This window comes from Macrosteles quadrilineatus, unplaced genomic scaffold, assembly GCF_028750875.1.
Source record: "Macrosteles quadrilineatus isolate MER2022 unplaced genomic scaffold, UCM_ALF_1.0 Scaffold_2__2_contigs__length_208266976, whole genome shotgun sequence".
Classification (NCBI taxonomy): Eukaryota; Metazoa; Arthropoda; class Insecta; order Hemiptera; family Cicadellidae; genus Macrosteles; species Macrosteles quadrilineatus.
Window position 1 is genome coordinate 113,109,326 of NW_026542595.1, and position 20,252 is coordinate 113,129,577.

At 33.8% G+C, this 20,252-nt stretch overlaps 1 protein-coding gene across 4 annotated transcripts in view; it reads left to right on the forward strand.

The window, feature by feature from the left end:
- LOC128985877 (E3 ubiquitin-protein ligase SH3RF1) overlaps positions 1-17,096 on the forward strand; it is a 54,228-nt gene extending 37,132 nt beyond the window's left edge. For 3 of the 4 annotated variants that reach the window (XM_054405834.1, XM_054405832.1, XM_054405835.1), the window contains 4 exons: positions 3,396-3,509; positions 5,471-5,599; positions 6,122-6,227; positions 14,783-17,096. In XM_054405834.1, the coding sequence (XP_054261809.1) occupies positions 3,396-3,509; positions 5,471-5,599; positions 6,122-6,227; positions 14,783-14,845 (412 nt within the window). In that variant the 3' untranslated portion in view covers positions 14,846-17,096. The remainder of the gene's footprint in view (positions 1-3,395; positions 3,510-5,470; positions 5,600-6,121; positions 6,228-14,782) is intronic. The other variant, XM_054405836.1, reaches the window with a different exon arrangement.
- The last annotated feature ends 3,156 nt before the right edge of the window (positions 17,097-20,252 follow it).

Below are 20,252 nucleotides of genomic sequence, written 5' to 3' on the forward strand. Positions count from 1 at the left end.
TAGTAATGAAAAAGTATAAATAATAACATGCACAAAGAACAAAGCACATATCTACAGTTAATAAAAGCAAACAAATAGTGAATCAACGATTGAATAATTAAATCGCGAATATAGTTTATATTGTAGGCGATTTTTTATATTTTAGGCACTGAGGAGGTTAGTTGAATTGGCTTATAATTTTTACATAATTATATTAAAAATACTATGCATTTGTGTTTATTTAATGAAATTAAATGTGTTACCTAAAATGAAATATGTGAATCATTTTTTAAATAAAGCCCATAAAGTTTAATACTTATACTGTAACACCTCTGAAAGATAACTGAGACTTATAAAAAACAAAAAAAAAACAAATACAGGTCTTGCCACGGTAAGAAAACGTAAAGTACAAATTATTAGATGTGTTTAGATGTGTGTTACTAAAACTTTAAAAGTAAACAAATTTTACTTAATAGCGTAGTTTTTCAAAGTGCATTCATTGAGATATAGTACGATATAAGTTGTATTTCAATATAATATTACAAGAAGTAACATTATCAACACAAGTATTGTTAATTGGCCACAATCACATAACATATATTCATATCACATAACATAATTCTATCTCTGAAATCACCAAACAAAGGATATTGTTTAGGTAATGAACTTCAATTATGTATGAAACACACTTGTTATATAATAAATCACCATGTTGGGGGTGAAGGTCGTTTCGGATTTTTAATTGTTTGTAATATATTCTCGCTGGTAAAAAATTCAAATACCCATTTTGGTTATTTTTTCCCATTGATTTGTGAACATTTATAAACATATAGTATTATAAAAGGCGGTGTATTTTGAAGGCTATTTCAATTATACGTTAAGCAGTGTAAATTTGATATCACAATATCAAAATCGTCCAAAACACAGAAACTTTGTACAGGTCCCTACTGGTTTCGTAAACAAATATTCACAAGACTATTGTTACACCATTATTATTATTTGAACTTCATCAATGTTTCTTGTGTTTTGGGATACTCAACGTTTCTGGAGTTGGATCAACTCCTACCGTTTAAAGTAATAATAATTAACATTTAGCTTGCAGTATTATTTTTTTTTTAAGTCCATATAATAATAGTAACATGTTTTAGAACCAAATTAATTATGATATTTTCCCCACTACACAGTTTTAATAGACTTTCCACGTACGACATTTGTCCAAGTAAGGGTAGTTAATAAACCTAAACCGTTCATAGGTCTTCATATTGACTACATCGATCACAGGCTGAGCCCCTATGGTGATAGTTTATTATAAATATAAAATTGGCTGATAACGGAACTAAAGGACGTGTAACAGTTATATCACACTTCTAAATTAAAACTAAGGCTTACCATAGGCCTATCAAATATTTAACCCCGTTTTACAGCAGCAATGTCTCATATTACTGACACATCAACTGGTGCCTTTTTCCTTATAGCAGACAGATGTTGTAAATCATAGTGTAGCCTAGGGGTTGTCGGGTATTGTGTGAAGGCAATGCCCTTACCCGAACCGAACGAACGCTCTGCCACCCCCCATGTTCTGTCATTTCACTTTCTCTTTTTCTCTGAGCACATTTTGCAGTTTTTATTTGCTTTGGGCGTTTTGTGTGGTCGTTATTTTAAGCTCGTTCACTAGTTTCAAAGTGTTAGGTGGATGTATTCTACTATACTTACTAGATTAAAATTTAATTGTGATTTGTGGATAAATCAATTTATTTATTTATTGATAAAATATCACACTTTCTCAATTCTAATTAAATATTTATTATAAATTCTTACAACAAAACATTTACAACATGACGCGTTTGATTACGCAAATGTGTATTTAAGTTATTCTCATCGACGTTTTAAATTTGATTAGATAGGAAATTCATACATATCTACAGGACATCTTTTTTATCAATCAAATTCACTAACCACTAAAATATCACGATAAATATTAGGATACGAGTCCCTGTCTAATATCTCAGATTCTTAGCGAAGCAGTTAAATTAATGATCAGTCGCGCTTCAATTCTAACAACACGAAACCGAGGCGAGCGGGGAGCGGATGTGCAGTTCCGGCAAGTCACGTGGGCGCGGGTAGCATGGCTCAGCTGTCGGCTGTCTGTTCATTGCGTCGTAACAGCAGACAGCACTATGTTTTCATTGCCCGCCACATCGTGGCAGCACCTACTGGTCAGTGACGTCAGCGCTATGATCGCCCCTTCCCGCCAGAGTGTGCTGATTGCTTGTTCACAACCAAATGCATGGGGTTTTCAATCTAGTAGTGTTTATAGTCAATGGTACAACCCACCTAGCAGTCTTGACAAGCTTACGCACTGTGTGACTAATATGAATACATAGCCTATCAAATATTTCTGGGGTTCATCTTCTTGTGCAGTAGAAATCAGCACATCAAAGCAAATACCTGTGTAAATATAGAGTGAAATGTGCTCTAACATAAATATCCACTACTAACGAATGTATTTTATTGTACAAATATTGCTTAATATTGTTTGCAGCTTGAATGTGTTGATTTCTACTGCCACTCTGAAGGCATGCTGTGTGTGTGGTGGTGGTATAATGTGTCTGAAGATGTACAGATTGACAAAACATGTGTAACTCATGTTTGTCACAGAAACTTTCAGGTTTACTACGTTTTGGAGTTTATTTTGTTATTGAGCACTTCACAACATTGAATTTTTCTTCTTTGAGTCTTGTCGAATTGTAGATGCCGTACAGTCACACACATACTTAAAGAATAGCAATATCTATGTTGTTTGATAATGCCAAGAACTTAGTTTAAATAAGTATAAATAATTTTATAAAATCAAGTAAAAACTAAAAAAAAACCATATTAAGTTTTAGAAATTCCTTGCTAAATAAAGCCTTAACTTGACTTGGGTCTATGGCCCACTCAAAAAGCCCCTTCTTATTGATTTTAAATTTTGACTTTGAAAAAGTAGTAGACAACTTTATACAAAATTTGTAGTGAGAAGCATGTTTAAATTTATTTAATTTCACCAACATGTATATTTTTCTAATAAAATAATAGCAAAAAATACTTAAACATTCCTTTGAACCGCATTTATAATTACATATTATTAGGCACAAATTATTTTTGTAATAGGCTAATTTATCTGGCCAAATCCTATCCTGCCTGGCTTAGTTCCGTTTTGGCCGAACGTGAGGGGTTCTACTGTACATACACTTTTGTAATAGTTATTGTTTCTGTGTGACTGCTTATTGTTTTACGTCTACAATTTGACTACTAAAATAATATTTGGGTGTGTATTGGTAAAGAATGTTATCATTCCACCAATCTATAACATCCACTGACAACAGTAACATACTTGTACCAGTAGAGGGTCTCGTAGACATATTAAGTGTGTGTAGGTCGGGCTCTTGTCCAAGTCAGCTGTTACAAGCACTACCATTGGACGGCAGCTCTCCCCACCATCGGCTGCGATCCAGACACAAAGATCGGAACCTCACTCCCCACCATTCGAGGTATATCATGTCCCCCACATAGACGTACCTGTGTATATTCAATATCATTGTTGTGAATTAGTTTGTTTTAATTTGAATTATTTTTACCTCTTACGTTGATTAGAGAATAGTGTAAAGTTGCCAACCCTTTTCCTGAAGTTTGTTATTTGATTATAGGAATTTTTCAGAGGGATAGAGTTCAACAAGCTTACATAAGGGAATTAGAGTCCAGGGCCCAGGGGCTAATAAAAAAAGGTTTTGAAACAAATACTGATATTTTGTACTAATATGGTACTTCTTCTGGATTGATAGGAAAATACAAATAAAGTTTTCTTCTTTTAATTTTCCATCAATTCACTGCTGATATATAATGTGTATGTATCTATACTTAATTGTAGTTATTAGTTATGTCTTGGTTCTAACCCAAGCTAAAATAACCTAGTCCTAAAGTGGATTTATAGATAATTATAAAGTTCCAACCTGAAAAAAAAAAATAGCATTAGTGCATAAACGGATTTTAGTTTTTCATGTATCAAATGTATGCTTTTCCAACTGACGAATTTTAATGATATCTTTAAGGAAATACAATATCTTAAATCTTTTAATTGACAGAAAATGCCCTTCTCTTCCATCTACTCTTGAAAATGTCATGAGAAAAATATAAGTTTCATATTTTGTAATTTGTACCTTTTTTGGGTTAATCGAGCTCATGGACTCTTTCTCAGATAAGCACTTGGACTCTTTACCTTCATAAAATTTGTTAATCATCCACTTGGCTTTCCAATTATTTATACATTAACCGTATTATAGAAGAATATTAATAACCTTAATTGAAATCTCAAAATCGATTCAGAATATTAAAGAAATTACCCTTTCTCCTATTTATATTCAACCAATCCTAAATCTTATAATTTATAAAGTGACAATTTTGTGTATAAACTCTAATAAGTTTTGTGTTTATTACTGATGATGTGTAAATATGTGTGCTTTTGTGTTGTATAGTTTGCATGACACTCACACAAAATGTCGCACGCACAATGTTTTGTGGTTTGCTATCAATAGTGTGGTTTGCATGATAATAGGCCAAATAGAAATCATAGTACTTTTAGAAATTTTCATCACATTGTTAGAGTTTTCTAGCAATATAACTGAGCTAACTGGATGAAATTGTTGGTGAAACTCAAAGCTGTTAGAAGTGGAACCATCTTTATGGTCGAGAAACAATCGTTCACAGTACCAGCTGTTTTGTGGGGAAACCATGCAAATTTTAGATTGTTAACTTAAGTTTATGTGTTTGTTGTTCCACAACGCTGGTACAATCAGATCTTTCACCCATACACTTTGTCTGTTTTTTTATCATTAAATAAATAATGTGTATATTAGTGTCCCTCAAACCGCAGGATTTGGAGAAGGCTTATTATGCATGCCAAAAAACCTGGGCTTGATGATGACCGGTGTAACTTGTCGAAATCGATTACAGTTGTCACATATTTTATGTATTTACCATCTTGTACATATTTACAGTAAAGTGTATATATATCGGATATTGTTGGAAGATGTATTTTATTTTCTATATGCCGAAAAAGAAAAAAAAAACTCAGTGGTTTTCGGTTCATATTCAGTCGATTCAGTTTGCAAGTTGTTCTTTTGTACTATTTACACAATAGAACAAAAGACACCGAAACAAACACCGAATTGAAATATTTTATGGTCACCGACCTCTTTATTGCCAATCATACAGGAAAAGAAAGGAACATTGAAATAGTCATAAATCATATAACGGATAAGTCAGTATGTAGTAAGCACTCCCAAATTTTCATCTATTAGATTTTTTAATTCATAAGTTAGACCTCTTAAAAATACAAATAATGATCATAGACTATTAAACTTCTATTCTATCAGCCGTTTTTAAAACATTGTGATAATGTTGAATAAATGTACTATTTATGTGAACACACTTGACCCATGTTTGTATGGTACAGAGGTGAAGTTCCGACGCCCGTCGCTGTTGCCAACCCGACCGCTACACCCACACACACTCACCGCAAGTCTAACTCACTAGACGGCTCCGACCGCAAGAGTAAACAGCTGGTACCTCCTGTACGGGAACGGTGAGTGTCAATAAAGGAGTAGATTAAGTATGAGCTGTATAAGACACAATAGATAAGTAGAGTGGGTTATGGGCTAAACAGAACGATTCTGTAGCAAAGATTGGAACATAGAGATTGAGGTAGTTAAGAACATGTAAATGAAGAACTTAGGCAGATAATTAGCATTTTTGTCATACTACAGCGAAAACGGCTGTTTTCAATACTTGTGTTGCAAGTCTAAAGAATCTGTGAGTCGAGGATACAGCTGTAAATTTTGTCTGCTGATTGAGGAAATTGTCCTGATTAACATAATATATTATCAAAGCATTATAACTGTTTCCTTGTGTTTACCATTGTATTGTATACATCACCATTAATATACCACTCAATTGACATCCAAAAATTTTAAATTAGTAAAAGAATTTCAGTTAAAAATGTTGTGTTGACGAAATTAATACATAATTGCATCCAACAACAGTAACAGCTGTTTGTATAAAGTAATAATTATATTGACTGCACTTGAACAGTTGTAATGTTTTGCAGGTTCCGGTGTATCGTAGCGTATCCGCCTAACAGTGAGTATGAGCTGGAGCTAAGGGTAGGAGACGTCATCTATGTTCACCGCAAGAGAGAAGACGGATGGTACAAGGTAATGGCGCCAATAGTTACGCTTCCTCTGAATCATCTTAAGTTGATACAACTTAGGATTTTTGAGATGGGGAGTCCAAATTGGCACAGGAGACACAGAACTTTACAACTATATACACAAAACATTAGAATATTTCCTTGTCACTGACAGCATTTTCAACTACGGAAGAGAGACCGAAGAGCGAGGAAGAGAGACCATCTCTCTCCTCCTTCCTTTTTGACACCATTCCATGATTTGATTAGTTGAAAATGCTGTCAGTTGTAAAGTTTTGTGTTTCTTGTGCCAGTTTGGACTTTTTTCCAACCAGGTAAGCCTGCTATCCTCACTAAAAATCCTAAATCCTAGGCAACCCTAGGCGTTGTGCTCTATGTTAGACCCTTGATACAAAAATTTTTTTGTTTTATTATGAATTCACAAGTTGTATGTACAAAATTAGTGAACTACACTACTAAACTAACCACAAAATATTGCCAATGTATGCAAGGAAATGAACTAGGGATGGACGGATCCTGAAATGTAAGAAAAGTTTCCAAAATAATATATTACCGAAATTTGAAATTCAACAGTTTTTGTTACCTGTGTATTTTTACCATTTTTTTATACAACAGTGTCACAAAGATTACCCAAATTGATTTTTTTTCATTATTATTGCTATTAGTCCAGGCAAATTAGATCAAATATAGGGTGTGCTCCCCAAAAAATCGTCTAAAGCTGGAAAGTGTTTTAATACCTTTTGGGGGTCCCAAATAAGACTCCTGTGAGTTTGCGACGGATTCTGACGTCTGCTTAAGTTTTGGGAGTCGAAAAACTATGAAAATTTTGCATTTTTTTCAGTTTTTCGCTTATAACTCCTAAATAACGAATCCTAAGGAAAATGTTGTTCAAAAGTGTCTTTTAGTGTATTAAATTCCGCGTCGATTGATGTTAAATACGTCAAAATCGACCGAGCCGTTTAGCCGCTGTAGCTTTTAAAAGATGGGATATTTTCAATAACATGGCCAAAAGGTTGATTATTTGACCAGTTTTCGGCTTAAAACTCCTAAACGACGCATGCTATACAAAAATGCACCTGTAGTTAGTTTGGAAAACACAAAATTGTGCGTATAAAGTTTTTTTACTAATCAATAACGGCAATTTATTGTTACCTAGTTTGTATGGACGCCATTTCATTGAAAAAAATGTATTAAAGTTAATGTTGGGAAATTTTAATAAAATTGGTAACAACAAAGATCCTGTCCTTAAATGGATTATGAATTATTAGATAGTGGTTTATTCCATGATGGTCATCTAGAGGTTTATCTAATAAGATGTGATGAGAGTAAGACCCTCTATGTAATTTTAAGTCTAATATTGTTGTCTGAGGTTCCGAAAATTCTAGAATTCATCCCAACCACCCATTATATACGATATATCCCTGTATTCATCTTTCAGTTTTTGGCTTACATCTTCTAACGCATGCTAAAGAAAAAATATTCCTGTAGTTAGTTTGAAGAGCATAAACGTCTGCGTAGAATGTTGTCCAATTCATTAAGATCGGCTTCACTATTTAACCGCTATTGATTGTTAACACTAGATCAGATGCTTGTCAAGTTTAAATCTTACCATTGAAATCTGGCAAACAACCAGCCTAATTACCAAAAACATAGGGGATATGGCAGTGAATCTATCCACTAGTGTGACGTCATGGATCGTGCAGCATGGCCTATGAACAAGTGCTCATGAGAGCAACATCTTACTGTGGAGAGCTTTTTCCGAGATAGGGGAATCAATGATGTGGATCTAGCCCGATGGTTCGCTGGCAGGCCCATCGCAGTGAATGCTACCCATCAAGTTAAGGTATATTGTACCTCTTCAACATATTATCAACAAGTTGACAATATAAACTCCACGGATACGGTGGGATCAAAAAGAAATTCATCAAATGGTTCCAGTGTCACGACCCATTTACTGAAAATAGTTCGCTCATGTCAATCAGCTCAGCAGTTATCCCATGATAGCATCAACGCGAAATATGTATAAAGCATAATGGAAATGCACAGCTTGCAAGAAAATCGTAAATAGGCAAGCCTATAATGACCATAAACTGTGCAGAATAAAAGGAAGTGGTGACATTAATCGCGAGCTGTGATGGCAACAGCAAAGGTTAAAGAAGAATCTGCCCCCTCAGTCAACACGTGATATTCCACATTAAATCCAAGCCTCGATTTGAATCATACTTTGGATTAAAAATAGGTCCGTACCCACTAGCGCAGTTTGATGAAGAAAGTGTGATGTAGAAGAGTCGAAAATATCTAACTATTCATGTAGCCTAAAACTACTCATGCTGTTTACTCCAATCAATGTGGATCTCACTGTGTTCTGACGGGTTACAACGCTTGGCGAAGTTGCAGAAGCTGGTTGCCCCTATACATGGTTGGGAGCAGAAAATATCCAAATCAAGTGAGGGTTGGTCTCTTCTAGAGGATACTTTCAACTAATTTTGACTTTGATTCTAACAAAAGGGGCTGCTCATCCACCAATCCTTTAGAGCTCATTTAAAATTGTACTTAATTCAGAGAGATAGGTATGGAAAATTAACGTCAATGGGTTAACTCCCATCACTACGGCTAATCCACCGGTTCGACAAGAACTTCTCAACTCCGTCTACCTATCTCGACCATCGTGTACATGTTAAAAGGTTTACACTTTCTCGCTCCATATTAAATGCAGGGATATAATGCACTAATGTCTGAAAGACTTGCAAGGGGCACGATTATCTCAATTCGATATCTGACGAAAAAGATGGTACCGAATGTCACCATTTGTGGCAAGACCAATAAGAGCAAAGAATGAATCCTTATTCTTAAGATTCCAATGATGAGAAGTAGAAAAGTTATATGGTAAAATCTACAAAAAATCCCAATCGTTTTTTTTATAGGCTAAATACATAGTAACACTATGTACATCCATCCCATTATCATCTTTCCTTTATTAAGCTAAAAAATAACATTTTTGCTATATTTCATAAAATCTTTCTCTTTGTAATATCTTATTATACAGGGTTAGTAAAAAGTGTGGAGACCCCCTGTTATTTTTTTAACGGCCCATACTAGAAAAACTAAACTCGGCACACCTTTATGACATGTTATGAAGTACTTTTTGGGCATAACCGTCACTTGGTGTACATCCCCAAAATGGGGGATTTTGGGGGAAACTCAAAAATTTCAAATACAAAGACCCATCGAGTGACCCCTCATTTTGAAGGTCATAATAAAAGAAAAGTAACAATGCAAACTATAGGTCTCTCTTAACACAGTAAAATATGGCAGCTAATTGAATATAAAATTGCAAGTTATTTCCAATTTCTAAAGATTTCAATCAGCTTCCATTTTTTACTGAATTGAGAAAGAAACCTCTAGTTTGCGTCTTTAGTTTTCGTTTACCAGGACCTTCAAAATGAGGGGTCACTTGATGGGGCTTATCATTTAAAACTTTTGAGTTTCCCCCAAAATCCCCCATTTTGGGTTTGGTAAGCAAGTGGCTATTAGGCTTAAAAAGTACTTCATAACATGCCAAAAAGGTGTGTAGAGTTTAGTTTTCCTAGTGTGAGCCGCTACAAAATTTACAGCAGGTCTCCAGACTTGGAAATCTGTAAGTTAAATTGAACTTCTGAGAATTTCAATTGGCTGCCATTTTTTACTGGATTGAGATAAAGACCTCTAGTTTGCGTTGTTGGTTTTCTTTTACCAGGACCTTCAAAATGAGGGGTCACTCGATGGGTCTTTGTATTTGAAATTTTTGAGTTTCCCCCAAAATCCCACATTTTGGGGATGTACACCAAGTGACGGTTATGCCCAAAAAGTACTTCATAACATGTCATAAAGGTGTGCCGAGTTTAGTTTTTCTAGTATGGGCCGTTAAAAAAATAACAGGGGGTCTCCACACTTTTTACTAACCCTGTATATTAGAATCGCTTAACATCATTCGGGAGTGTCCAAAGATGCGATTGTATAAATGGGAGCTTAGGACAGATCCTGGAATTTTTGTAACCCCCTCAACAATACTAGATTTAAAATTGCATAGGGGGTTTTGAAACCCTTCCCTTCACACATTTTTGGATAAACCTCTGGATGATAACCAGAAATAAGCCACTATCTAGTCATTCATAATCATAATTCCACGCCGAATTTTGTGTTTTCCAAACTAACTACAGGCACATTTTTGTATGGCATGCGTTGTTTAGGAGTTGTAAGTCGAAAACTGGTCAAATAATCAACCTTTTGGCCATGTTGATGAAAATATCCCAACTTTGAAAAGCTACAGCGGCTAAACGGCTCGGCCGATTTTGACGTATTTAACATCAATCGACGCGGGACTTAATGCACTAAAAGACACCTTAAAACAACATTTTCCTTAGGATTCGTTATTTAGGAGTTGCAAAAAAACTGAAAAAAGTGCAAAATTTTCATCAGAAGACAAGGATGTTATATCGGATACCACCCTTTGTGACAAAGGAGAGATATAAATTACTCGCCATTCACAAGATTCCGAAAACGGGAAGCTAGATGATTGGAGTAGTGAAAACCAACCATCTTCTCCGAAAAGACGGAAGAAATCTTAACATAACTACCAAGTACATTTGTAACACTATATATGTTTTTTATACTCAGTAAAACTTTATTCATTGTAATGTCTTATTCATTTTATATCTAGGGTTAAAAACCAATAGCCGCTGAACACATAGGCCGATTTTGATGAATTAAAGCTCAGATTCTACGCAGAATCTGCGTTTGTCTACGCAGATTTTATTAGTCTTTAAAACCAAAAACAGGCACACCTTTCTGTCGTGTTTGTAGTAGTGTAGGAGTTATAACCCAAAAACTGAACAATTAACCAACATTTGCGCCGTGTTAGTTGAAATATCCCAACTTTGAAAAGCTACAGCGGCTAAACAGCTCAGCCGATTTTGACGTGTTTAACACCAATCGACGCGGAATTAAATGCACTAAAAGACACCCTTGAATAACATTTTCCTTAGGATTCGTTATTTAGGAGTTATAAGCGAAAAACTGAAAAAAGTGCAAAATTTGCATAGTTTTTTGACTCCCAAAACTTAAGCAGACGTCAGAATCCGTCGCAAACTCACAGGAGTCTTATTTGGGACCCCCAAAAGGTATTAAAACACTTTCCAGCTTTAGACGATTTTTTGGGGAGCATATGTCTAATTTGCCTGGGCTAATCTGCAAGAAAGAATGTGTACTCAAGATTAAACCAAATCCTTATTTGCACTGGGAAAAATCCCGTCCCAAACTAAAATTGCAATTCCATCCGTCACTAAAATGAATAGAGTACTATATGAATTGAATAATGAAGAGATTGATGATGTTGAGAGATGATCTGTGTAGCTTTGTTACTGACTAAAATCAGCTAGTTCATCATTATGAATCATTTATTTAAAGCCCAATGATCAGGAACAGCTGTGTTCAATTTTGAACCATCAAAAAGCTACTGACTTTTCTCAGGATCGATCCTGCGACCTTTTGATTGCTAGGCGAGCACTATAAAATATTCATAAACAAAATGTTATGCCAAAGTATTTTGCAGTAGGGATTGGTTGTGTTTATAACAGAAAACATGTTCTAACAAAAGTTAAAATAAATCCTTAAGTCAACTGAGACTTTTGAATTAAACATTTAATTAAGTTTACGTACGTAAAACTATTGGTTAAATTAAAGTGTGTTATATGTGTCACTAGTATGTTAAATGTACAAAGCTCCTTTGAAATAATCGATAATACAAGAAGGATACAGTCTTAATATTTGTAGGTGATTCCTTTTAAACTTATTACACTTTGTAGTTGACAACTATATTAACTTATACCTTTATGTTTTTTACATTCCCCATGTAAAATAAAATGTATCACATTAGGTAATAGATTACCTATTGATTCTCAATATAAATAAAACAACATTAAGTATCGATTTATTTAAGTGAGTCTTCCACTTTAATTTTATACGGTTGCTATAAACAAACCACACAGTAACATACAACTTAACATAACAGTAACATTTCAGTGTATAAACGTAAAGGAGGTAGTTTGTTTTGGCTGAAAAATGTCTGAAGATTTTGGAGAGTTCAAATACTTATTTGTTCTTGAAACGCTTCATGGACTTAACACAGTTTCAATGGACGATTTGAGGCCCGCTTTGTGGAAAAGAATTTATGTAGGATTGCACTTATGCCTCACTTTGGTCATGGGTTTTTATGTTTTTGATGAACTGGCGTTTCCCGCAAGCACTCCCAAGTACATAAAGTATATTTGGATTGCAGATTTTTCACTTCTGTTTGTAAGAGTCACTTTTGCCATCGCCTCAGGAATTTCAGATTACAAAACAAAGACATCTTTCGCTCTCAACTTGAAGGCCATAGAACGTTTTCTCTCCCTCAAGAATGAATGTCAAGTTGTTGCATCTTTTGTCTTGATTTTTGAAAGTTTTCGTCATGCTCGGCTGTTAGGTCGTATCGCACACTTGTATTTCAATAAATGGTCGTGGGTGAAGCTTATAAGGGTGTGGCTTGATGACGGTGTAGCGATGACCTTATTTCTAGGTTGCGGGTGCTTCTTGTTAAAGTGTCGTGCGGTCGAACGACTTGTTCAAAAGTTGGTGAGTTTCAAAGAAATCGAGGCTGAACAAACTGAACCTGAAGTACCAAATTCCGATGTCAATTTGGATCGTTTTAAGACCGCTCTGAACAGTCTTTACCACACAAGCACAGCTGTTGAGTCATACTACCGGGGACACATCTTGTGGCTCATAGTCAAACTGACGCTCGCTATGCCATTGATCATACACATTCTGTACAGTTTTGGACACGTACTTGACCAACAGTTATACATCTTGGTTCTAAGTTATCTTCTCGACATGTTGCTCTAGCTGGTTTTGTTTGTCATCGTACAATTAGTGGTAACGGAAAGTTGTACGTCATCGCAGACTGTAGCAGGATTAGTTTTCAATGACCGTTGCAATGATCGGCGACATGTTCGTCAAATGCTTCTTGCTTCTCTTCATCGACAACACTCGTTCAGCTGTTGGATATTTGATGTTGATGGTTCTCTAGTAATTACTATATTGGACGCAGGCATTATGTCTTTTTGTGCAATGATCACTTCCGCAAACAATGAATATGGTGACTGAAAAAAACAAAGGTAGGCTTAATATTGATTTTTAAGAAGTCATAAGGTTAGTCAAATTTTGTCCACTAATTCACCAGTGGTAACGGCTGGTGTTACATTAACAGCCAAACAATTTTTTTTTAGTATTCAAAAGGCCTAACACATTAATTATTGATTATTGATGTTTCCTATTAATTATTGATATTTTATCACTTCCTCTTCAGTATTCAAATTGCTTACAGATCCGCTTAATAATGCAAGTAACTTAACAGAAATATTGAATTGCACAATTTTTTTCTTATTTTCTGATGTCTAAATACACACCCTTTACTTTTATGAAGTTATAATTGTTTTCTTCTGTGGTGGCCTCTAGTGTAGTAAGTGCTTTCTTCTAATCATCTTCTACGGTTGTATTGTGTTTCAACTTAATTTTTATTGTTCAGGTACCTTAACATCCTCCTCAGTTTTAAGTTTTGGAAATTAAATTAAATAATGTTTTATTTCCCATAAATATATAATACACCACAATATCTCAGACCCTCAGTATTATCTCTTCCCTAAAACAAAAATAAACTCACAACTTACACTTAACTAAACTTTTTCATACATGCTTTTCAATTTTTAAGTCCACTAATACAACTTCTTTAGATTTAGTATGTTTTATTATATTCTCGGATAAGGTAGCTTTCCCCTTGTTTTCTACGTATTTTGAAAGGGAAAGTGGTTGATTAGCATTTTTTTAAGGAATAGAGTTTGAATAGCTTACTTAAAAATTAAATAGTCTAGAGGCTAAACAGTACAACACTGATACTTTGTCCTAAGGTTAGATTAGTGGCCACCAACGAATAGTACTACCGAAACACTACCTCCAGAACACAATAACTACCCAATAATAATTGTGTGTTGTTTTTTTAGTAAGGTAATAGCATAAACTGAGTAAATAAATAAATTAAAGTTTCTTAGCCAGCGTTTATCCAATTCATTAAGTTTAGTAGCACAGATAAGTAAGGTACAGAGGAAACATTCAATGGTATGTGGTGTCTAGCACTAGTTGCTTCTCCCCCTCGCACTCCTTTCCCCCCTCACCATCATACACTACATCGCTTACTATGGAGGAAGACCCTATGCTCTGTGCAATAGGAAACACATAGTGCTTGCCGCTCAGGCTCTTCCTTGATCGTCACAAACCAGAGCTGAAAGCACTCGGTTGTTCCATAACGAAGTTTCCTCTGTAAGATATGTGAAGAGTAGGAAGAGAACTCATCTTTGTGTTTCTAGTTTCTCAACGCAACTTTAAGTTTTTCTCTTTAATTCTCCAGTGTCATATATAGGCCTAACACAAGTGTTCTCTTACATTTTCTGCTGTTTGGTCAGCTCTAACACCTTGTTCCTTATGTCGCAGGGCACTCAGCAGCGAACAGGCAAGACGGGTCTGTTCCCGGCCAGCTTCGTAGAGAGTTTCTGAGACCCGCAGACTCGGCCGGTGCTTCTAGAGACGTGCATCTGAGCCGAACACTACAATTAACACTACTAAAATATAGCTCAAAGAGAATGGCTCATACAGGTTATCCAAATGCAGGAGATTTTTTTTAGTTAAAACCAATGTTATTTATGTAGTTTATTTTAATTGAGAGCTATTATGACATACTTTAGTCCTGTTTGTCACTTTTTAAGAAGTACGGTAACATCTTCAGTTAATTTACCACTTTTTCAAGTGTCGAATATCAAACGTGAAATTAATTTTAAAATAATCATTTTTTTTTATGATACAAATTAAATAAGTTTTGGTCTTTTTATATGTATCGTATACAAATTTATATTGGTCTTAGAAAAAAATGTCTACCTTCTTGGTCTTATGGATGTAATCCAAAGGACATAATTCACCTCACTTTTTATTGTGCAATAATATATTAGGCTAACTTCATATTCAATAAGAAAAGTGTTACAAAATTACTAAATTGTAGATGGATATATATTTTGTTTGTTGGACCAGGGTTTTGAAATATTTCATTTTTATTTTCATGCACAGTTTTCAAAATTGTGTTTTAGAGGCTTTTGGCTAATTTATATGTGTGATTCTAAATGTTTTTAAAAACTGTCTCAATGTAGAATTTATTTAGTTTTTACTATCTGTGAATTAACGATCAAAGTGATTTTATTTTATTAGCGAGATACGATAATGAGTTAATATGCCATAAGAGTCAAATCTACTTACATTTTGTATTTTAAATTTTTCCCCCCTAAATGTTATATTTAAAAGAAAAAACTATATTAGTTTTTTTATTGGTTGTTGAGCATAATAATGAAATCCATTGTTAGAAACCCAAAATATTTCGCTAGGTTAATTCATGTAATTTGAATCATCGTAATTAGAATTTATTTGAAGATTTTAATGGGTTGTTTTAAATTGTTGTTTATACCTGTTTATCTATGTTCAAACATGCTTCTAAAGTGTGATTAAATTTTAATATTGTTGTTTAGTTGCATAAACAATTAATAAGGCAATCAAGTTGTAAGACACTATGTAAGATTGTAATTAGTTTGCTGATGATTTCTGTAGTCAAACCGTTGAAGGTTTAAAGAAGGTAAGCAATGAAGGAATATCCCATTGCGGGTTTAAGACTAAGTCAAGGCTGATAGAACAATCAAAATAGGGCCGACACAGCCCGAATCACAAATGAGGTGGGTAAGAATGGTGCTAAAATTCCGTCACATTTGTTTCCACTAATTTTTTCAACCAGAGTGTTTGTTTTTTGTCCTAGGACGCTAGGCTCTTGCTCAGGGTTATTTTTCACATTACTTCAGGCTAGGCATAGGGGTTGCGGCATTATCACTTGGATAAAATCCATTGGTGATTTGCGGGATTTGAACCCGTAACCTCCGAGACCAAAGTCTCGTGCTCTACCACTAGACCAGCTCGCTCCCCAAAACAAAGTGATTTGGAGAACCTAGTTAAACAGCAAAAGCCGACAACAAATTTGTGAACAACCTATGTGGAATCGTTATTTTATTTTCTAGTTCTAGTGGAATCTTAAGTTTTCTAGTTCTAGTAAAGAACTCGTTCTCGTTTCCCCTTTCAAAAAATTCTATCAGATTTTCGATTGTTGAATCGTTTCCGCAGAACAAAATTTTTCATTGGCTTTTTTACAGGATTAATAAGATGCTTATTATTGTTTTAGTTAACTTGAAAGTTCCAGCCACATTTTTTAAGATTTAGGTTGTGCACACGCACAGTTCTCTGTCCTTTTTGTAAACCAAAGGCTTAGAATCTGTGTATTTAAAACTAACCAAATCTCAATTTAATTTCCAAAGCACCATACTTGCCCACCCCTATTTCGCACTATTTATACTATACAGTATTTTAGCTAATTGTTATTAAACTTTTATACTAGTGGTTTATACTAATTACAAGTCTGTCCGTTAAGTAGACACTACATTTGTATATTGTTAGTTCATTAGACAAATTTGTATATATGTACATAATAATTTTCACTGATGTATACGTAACTACACGTGTGTTCTCTCCAGTGCACAATTTCAGGTTTCGTTTTACTTAGTGCTCAATATTATTTATTTGCACAGGTGTGAAGTTTTTGTGAGTTTTCATATTTGATACAACTGTATAAAGAGTGGAACATTTTTTTAGTGGATTTGTTTTAGAAGATTTATTTAATGAGTGAACTTTTTGTGTCCTAAGATGAATTTTATTTATTTTACCTCAGAATATTTTATTTACAACCAAAAGGCCTTATAAAATGTTAAAAAATTCAAGTTTCTAACTCCTTTTTTTCATGAAAAATATCTTTGTATTTTGAAAGTTACTGATTTTTACAGCTTCAATTAAATAAAAAGCCCCCCTTAGCAAAAGCCCCCCCCCCCCCCAAAGCCGCCTCTTTTGGGCTCTTTTTGTATTGTTTGAAAAAAATATAATTTTCATTCCTAAAATGTTTTATAGGTAGTTAAATCTACTTCAAGTTTTCTTATTGGATTTTTGTTTTCTTCGTATTCCTTTTCTATTTTGTCAAGAACTAACAAAAATGTAAAATATAACTGATAATATTTTTCAACGTAAACTGTTAAATATAGTTAAAATATGAACACAATATTGTCAATATTTATTAATAAATAGACATTTTGATTACCTACAAACTAGATGTAAGTTTTATAATTGCTTTTTAACTTTACTCACTTATGTTTCACCATATCAATAATTTATGCTACTTCTGAACTTAACTACAGTAAACTCAAGTTATCTATAGGTTTTTAATTATTTTCATAGATTTCAGTACTAGAACTTATTTAGTTAAAAATAAAATAGTAACCTGGTATAATTTGTAACTGCGTCCATAAAATTTTTCATAAGAAACATTTATTTATAAAATTTAGTTTGATTTTTTTCCACCAATACTTTAGATCTCATTATATTTTTCATCTGATAGTTGGTCTTAATTTCCATAAACCTTTGCACTTAGTTAATTAGGTGATTAACATTACAATTTTTAATTAGAGAAAGAAGCATTAAAGTTATTAACTAGAGTTTGTAACTGCCGTAGGTTAAGGATGGTAATACAATCAAATACTTAGAAAAATTGTAATTTACTATTTTGTTTTTATTACATGTAATTCATGAGTTTATAAAGCATAAATTGATAGTGATGTTAGTCCATATCGGCTCACTAAAACTAAAAAAGGTCAATTTTGTAAAACGAGTGTTAATTTAATGTACCAGAAAATCGATAAATAGGTAATGAGATCATTTTTAAGCCAACAATGTTTTAGGATTGAATTGAAATTATAATAGATTTTAATGTTTACATTTTACATTTAATGATTTCTTTATGTTAGAAAGTATTAAAAAACCAAAGTTTCTACTTCTTAAATGTATTTTATTTTGTATTAATTTAACTGTGTAAATTTTCTCTTAGCATTTGTAAGTTATGTCAACATTTGTATAAATGGTTTGCATGCTATAAATAAACAGCCATTTTAACTAATTATGGTTTTTTTCAACCTCTGCAATCTAATGGTAGCATAGGTAGCAGGTGGCATCATATATGAATTGGCCGACAGTTAAAATTACCTTGAAGATTTCAAGGAACATGAAGGAAGGAACATGAAGATTTCTTGAACATTTATTTTTAAAATTTCCAAAATTTTTATGCTGATAGGTTACAAACCTTGCCATTTTTCTCGGAAACGTTGTTTATCCGGGAAAACCCCTGAAAACTTCTTTTTACGGAAATGACATAGTTTGTACTCTAATTAACCGGTAGAGCACGCTGAACAAGAATATGTAAGAGTTTTCAGGATCCTATGGATATTAACGGAGATACAGCCAGAAAAGCGGTGGAAAATCTAGTTAGCACCAAAATGACCAAAACTAGTTTGGGTTAGGTTAGGTTGGATTATGTTGGGTTGGGTTAGGTTAAGTAATAATTAACGTGGGTATTTTTAGTAACTTAACCCAGCCTAAACTAACCTAGTTTTGGTCATTTTAATTGGAGCTAACTAGATTTTCCCCGCTTTTCCGGCCGTAGCTCCGTTAATATCCACCGGATCCTGAAAATTCTTGGATATTGTTCAGTTCGCTCTACCGGTTAATTTGAGTAGGTACCCAAAATGTCATTTTCCGTAAACGAAAGTTTTCGGGGTTTTTCCGATTTTCCGGGTAAACATATAAAAAAATGTTAACCATTTTTTAAATCAGCGTGAAATTTTGCACATTTAAAAAATGCAATTTTGGGGTGAGGTTGATATAATTACTAATTGATTGGAATATTTCACTGAAACTTAAATAATAAAAGCCGAACTAGTTATAAAGAAAACGTGAGTTTCCTTGCTTTTTCAAACAAAATGAAATACACTAAACCCGATCCCAAATCGAGCCATGGCTCACTACTATGACTAAGTATTAACCACGGTATTAACATCTATATACTTATTTAATACGCAAGCATGTTTTTTGTGACAATTACTCCTCCAAAACTACTGAACCGATTGACATGTTTTTGGTGTCATTGGAAAGAGCTTAACGTGAAGTTGTGCAGGAAACTTTCTTTTTAGGGAAATAATCAGAGACTGAGGCCCTGGGGTCCTTTAAAGTTTTGTATTTCTCCATAAGATTAACATGGGAAACAAAAATTGTTATGCAACTCCAGCTGTTGGCAGAAATTAAAAGTGAGAAGAAGAAATTATGTTAATTTTTAACAGTCAATAAGTTTGCTAATTTAACAGTTTGCTACAAACATTTACTGACTTGATTGAAATGAAAGACATATTTACTATTTGAATTTAGGTTGGCGTAAATATTACAATGGAAAAAAGCGAGAGAACCTGGATAAATTGATATATTCTGTTATGTAGATCTTGAATATTTCCATAATCTTAGGGTCAAATGTTTTTAAAATATCAGAAATGATGACCGTTTTACTTTTAAAATAACACCTCTAATACTTAGAAATTGCTCGAATTCGAGCAACAGGGACACTAGTATGGTATTATACTCCCACATAGAGGTACAACTATGGCTTTTCAAATAATGTCAAAAACGTTTTATAACATAACAATTGATTAGTAAGTTAAGTAAGGACCCTAATATTCGCGAGCTACAAAAGATTACTCTGGGAGTGTTAAAAAGTAAAACGGCTAATTAGTATTACTACTACAGTTTAATACCAGAATGTTGTTAATTGGTACTAAACAAATAATTTTTTCATTTGTTTGGCTGAGGTCAAATTTGCTTAGTGTACTTAATACATTTTAAATTACTGATAATATTAGACTACATTAAAAGAACTTGTTTTAGTGACATCTAGCGGTAACTAGACGAACTGTTTATTAATAAAATTCGTACAGTAACATCACTCTAAATG